At 48.0% G+C, this 5378-nt stretch overlaps 1 protein-coding gene across 1 annotated transcript; it reads right to left on the bottom strand.

Moving 5' to 3' along the window:
* LOC8068815 (F-box/LRR-repeat protein 3) lies at positions 504–5004 on the bottom strand. Its single transcript, XM_002442255.2, has 7 exons — positions 3867–5004; positions 2803–2928; positions 2481–2585; positions 1874–2273; positions 1645–1774; positions 1261–1555; positions 504–1176 (listed from the first exon to the last, which is right to left on the bottom strand). The coding sequence occupies exons 1-7, from the start codon at positions 4527–4529 to the stop codon at positions 907–909; spliced, it is 1989 nt and encodes a 662-aa protein (XP_002442300.2). The 5' UTR covers positions 4530–5004; the 3' UTR covers positions 504–906.

Below are 5378 nucleotides of genomic sequence, written 5' to 3'. Positions count from 1 at the left end.
GGATCATAGTGCCAGGCTACTACATCCTGCATTTCCACATGAGTGGGTAATGCCAAAATGATCGGTACATCTTCTGGCCAAAACATAGTCCAAACTAAATCCTCATCCAGTATTGGGATGTATCAAATCAGCGGCTCTTGACAGCAAAATTCCACGGCTTTGTGTTATCTGCGTGTATGACCACGAGGTACCCAAATTTTAGGGTCAATTCTGGAGGAGATTGATGATAATTGGCTTGCCTTTCAGGGCTTCCTTTTTACTTATACAAGTAGATCTGGTAACAAGGTAGCTCACATTCTAGCTACAGTTTAGAACAGCGGTGTGGCATGAAACTCCGGCATGTGTGAGTGACCCGGTGATGTATGAGGCTTCGCCCCCTTAAATCAATGAAAGGAATGCTTCTCTGAAGGGGGGGAGCAAAGGGTAGCCAGGAACCCACCATTGACCTGACTATGCAACGGTTATTTGAACTCCATGTAAGTTACATCATGTACATATTAGTATCAGATAAGATACTGCCAGTCAATCAAAAGCAAGAAAGAATCAGTGAATGCAAAGCATCGGTCATATCCCTTATGATTCTTTCATCTCAAAGGCTCAAACCATGCGGAATGAAGTAACAAATAGACTAACTAATCCCAGAAAGTGGATCATCCCACTGCAGGCTATACACATGAATATTACCCATGCCTCAGTGTACATACACTGGAGCAGCGACGACAGATGCCGCAAAGATGTGCCCAAGAGGCAAACACCATAACCACAACTTGGGGACAGGAGCTTAAGCGCCCCAACGATTATTGCGGAATATCTCACATGGCTCACAACGTAAGCCAGGGCAGAACCTGGGAGATCATGACAATCCATGCGGATGGTGACACTGCACAAATGATGAGGACCACGAGTTTAGTCCTTGTAGACAAGAGGTTTGTTGACCCATCTTATTCGGCAGCCGCATGCCTGCAGCATCTGGAGGAGCTCGGGGGACAGCACGGTCTTCAGCCCACAGAGCATCTTCAGCTTCTTCAGCCTCCCACAGGCTGCTCGCAGTGCCATCTCAAACCCTTCTATGGAGACCCATGAGAGGTGCACCATCTTAATGTCCTGGAGGCACCGCAGGGAGCTCAGCAGGTGGCACAGGCCCAACCCCGTGACTTGGCAGTACGATATCGTAAGCTACAAAACAGGTACATGTTTATATGGTGTTCCAGCAGCTTATGAATTTGCAAGGATAGAAGCTAAACTCTATCGCAAGGTTACCTGTCTAAGGTTCAAAGCATAACGAGCAAGGGCCCAAAGCCCAGCATCATCAACTGAATAGCATCGTTTCAAGTCCAGTTCTATCAGGCTCTTGCATCCAATTGCAACTGAGGAGATCCCAATGCCTGTTATGCGGACCAAGCACCTCAATTCAAGGTTTGTGAGCTCCTCCAGGGAGCCTAAGTGACCCAAACCAGTATCAGTGATTTTGTTGCAGTAACACAAGTTCAGTAACTTAATCCTCTTGCATCCATTTACTAAAGCTGCCAACCCATCATCAGTAATAGAGTTGCACCTGAAGCAAAGGACATTGCAGACATGTTATTTTCATGCATATGACTATAAAGATCCTGATAAAAGAATAAATAAGAAAATCTGAATTACCGGTAGAGATCAAGCTCCACAAGTTTTCCACAATTTGAACTAATAAACGCAATGCCTTTGTCAGAAATACTTGAGCATAAGCCTAATTTCAATATTCTCAATTCAGAGCATTTAGCCAAGTGCTCCAATGCTGCAAAACAAGCAATGTAAAGTGATCACTCTCAATTTCAAAATAACAGATTTTTTTATATTAAAAATAAACATAGACACAAATGTAGTGATCACAAACCTGCATCATCCACTCCGCAGTCAGTGAGGTCTATCTCCTTAAGATTGGGGCAACAAGTTGCAATTCGCTTTAGTCCCTTCTCATTTATCAAAGAGCATGATTCCAACCGCAAGCATTCAAGCATCTTACAGTTGTCAGCTATTGAATCAAGCGCATTATTGGTAATGAGATTGCAGCATGTGAGATCAATTGTTCTTAGGTCACTACACTGAGCTACAAGAGATGAGATTCCGTCATCTGTAACACCACTGCATTTGCTAAGTCCAATCTCAACCAATTTGTTACAGCTTTCACCAATGGCTTGAAGAAGAGAGTCCGAGACCTCAAGACCATCGAGTTTCAGCATTGTCAAGGTTTCCTTCAGTGTTGCCAACTTGGATAGAAAACGTTGTCCTATCTCCTGTAAATATAACATCAACAAACTACAGGCAGTCAGATATTTGCTACTTTTGATTACTCTTTAACTCTTCATGAGGATGAGTCCCTCTGAATATGTCAGTTAAATAACCATTTTGTTTCAAACACAAAAATTATGGCACGTTGGATTGTACAGAAAATAAGAGCTAATGGCTGCAAGAGGTGAGTAATGTGCGGAAGACCAACTCACATGCAAACAATCTGCAGCATATAACTTCTGGACAAAATTGCGACCATCTATCAGTGAAGCTAACCCCTCGGAAGTCACATGATCACATCTTGACACATCAACACTCTGAAATTAAAAAAAAGATTAAAAAGATCAAAATTCACCATTTAAATTTAAAAATACATAAAGTTGCCAATTTCCGGATTTCAGATGACAGTAAGCACAGTCACAGTAAGGAGACCAATAATGAAAATTGTCCGAATTTTAAATAATCAAATTGACACAATGTTGTGCATCAGCCATCAAAAGTCTATAAAAGTTTAACATCCCAAGAAGTGATTACCTGCAGCGAATCGCTCCCCTTGCTCAGCAATTCCAGGCCTTCATCGTCTATACATGAACAACAAACCATTGCCAATTCCTCAAGCCTCTCGAGTGAGGAAATTGATCTAAGGGATCCATTACCCACCTGCAACACAAGAATAATAAGCATATGATACAAACAAATAGTATAATGCAATGATGCCATTACTATCAGTGAGAAAAACTAAATAATGCAAGACCTCGGCCAAAAATTCATTCAGCACCCAGGCCCCTTATAATCACACACCTAACACCTCAGTGGATGGCAAAATGTATGGATCATGAGCTTTTGTATGCTAAGTACAACTAAACTTTAAACTTCCAATCTAGGATTATACAGTATCATAACACAAAATTTGCATTTGCATGACAGGGGTCACTTTCAAAACAGGTCTATTAGGCCATTTTCTCAGCCCTGTTATGTACAAATAATGGACGTCCCTACCTGTTACTGTAGGGCCAGCTTTTAATTACCTTCTAATCACTACTAGGTGGCATATTGCCTGATTCTACCACAATTACACCTTTTAATTACTGATTTTTAAAACCTGCAGAGAAAGCCCAAACAGGCCAGGTGTTACATATAACTACTGTACACTCTAAGCTGTCACTACCCACAGACAGGAAAAGAGAAGCGAAGACGCAACCATTTCCTACAATATGTGCATTTATTAAAAACAACCACTGACAATATGCATTAGCTTCCAACTTAAGTCCAAGTTCACAAGATTTATGAGAATTTCCAGGTTAAAGTTGAGATTTAGCATATCATGGTACCAAACCACTTCTTTTTGCCGCCATGCTGCATCTGAAATTTGGTCTGTGCAGCTCTTGTTGGGTACTTGGGTATCATAATAACTGACTGCCCAAAGTTTCTTTGGACAAAGGTTCTTACTATAGGTGTGTTTATGCATATGACATTTTCACCATTTCTCTACACAGCATATCAATTGCTAGTCCAAACGTCTATCCACAAGTAATCATCCTTCATCAATCCATTGCCCAAGCAATGAACATTTTAATAGCTCATATAGGAGTAGTAACCTTGAGGTAGGATATGTTGAGGCTGCGGAGCTCGGGGCACTTCTTGGCCAGCAGATCAATTCCGATGTCAGAGATCTCACGGCACCACTTGAGGCTGAGCTTCTCCAGCCTGGGGCACCCAACAGCCACCTTGGCGAGCCCCATGTCGGTGACAGCAAGGCATTTGTCCAGCCTCAGCTCCCTGAGCCCTGCAGCCGCGGCCACCGCTGCGAGCTCGCGGTCCCCGGCGCTGACGCAGTGCGACAGGTCGACGGCCTCCAGCCTGGGGCAGGCTGCGACGAGCGCCTCGAGGCCGCGCCATCCGACCCCGTTGGCCCGCGCGAGGCAGACGCTGCGGAGCCCCGCGAGCCCGCCGCCGGCGCCGGCGACGGCCGCGGCGAGGGAGGCGTCGTCGAGCGAGGCGCAGGCGGAGACGTCGAGCCGCTCGAGTGCCGGGAACGCGCGGAGCAGGCGCGGGAGCGGCTCGCGGCGGAGCACCCGCAGCGCGCGGCGGTGCGCGGCCTCGGCGCGCTCGAAGGCGCGGCTGACGAGGCGGCACGCCTTGCGGTCCCGGGGCTCCCGCAGGCGGTCCAGCACCTGGCCCAGCAGGTCCAGCGACAGGACCCCGATCCCGACCGCGCCGTCGCCGGCGGCGGAGTCGAGCTTCTGCGCCTCCCGGCTCATACTCCCCGCCGGCGGCCGAGGACGACGCGGCGATCCGTCCGCTCCCGGCGGACGAGAGAGAAATCGAGGAGATTCTAGCAGAATTTTCGCGGCGAGGAGGAGGCTGGTTTAGGTGGGGATGAAGAGGAAGGAGAAGACGGCGACGAAGGGGTGGTCTTCGGGGAGCGGGACGCGCGGTTCGGCGGGCCGGCGCGGTCGGGCAAGCGCGCAGCGCTGCTGCATGGTAGGAGCAGGACCCCGCGAGTGCGGAGGGCAGCGGCGGCGGCGCGATCCCGATCCGGATCGATCCGGCCCAGCGGCGGAGGTGGTGGTGGTGATGGCGTGGTGGATAAGCCGCGCGCCGTCGGGCAGGCGGGGCGGCGGGGACTGGGGGCAGGTAGGTACGGGCTGCGGGGAGCTCGACCACCGGTGAGGAGGAGAGAGAGAGAGAAAGATGTGGATAGGTGATGCCGGTCGGAATGCCGCCTGCCTCAGGTGAGGGTCGAAGGTGGCACCTGATCAGTCCCCCCGGTAGTGCGATGGAGAAGAGGACTAAAATGCCCCTGCTCTCAGACCCATAGCAACAAAAAAAAAAATCTTCCTTTTGATTTGATTAGAAATGAATTAACATATATGAATCTTGTCCACATCGTTATCTGACGAGACGAAATAGATGTATTAGTTTCACCAAATTAAATGAGGCAAAAAAATATATGAGAAATGTTATAGAACAACCGAGTGTTTTGGAAAGATTCAACACTCACAGTTTTCTCATGGTAGTGGAGGCGATCAGGCCAGGTCAGGACGAGGGTGCTATGACGGAGGCGGGGGAGAGAAGGGAGAGTGGTCCGAGCTTGAGCGAGACCTTAT

The sequence above is a fragment of the Sorghum bicolor genome, chromosome 8 (assembly GCF_000003195.3).
Source record: "Sorghum bicolor cultivar BTx623 chromosome 8, Sorghum_bicolor_NCBIv3, whole genome shotgun sequence".
NCBI classification, from domain to species: Eukaryota; Viridiplantae; Streptophyta; class Magnoliopsida; order Poales; family Poaceae; genus Sorghum; species Sorghum bicolor.
Note: the sequence above shows the minus strand (reverse complement) of the source record. Positions and strands in the feature narration are given on the sequence as shown.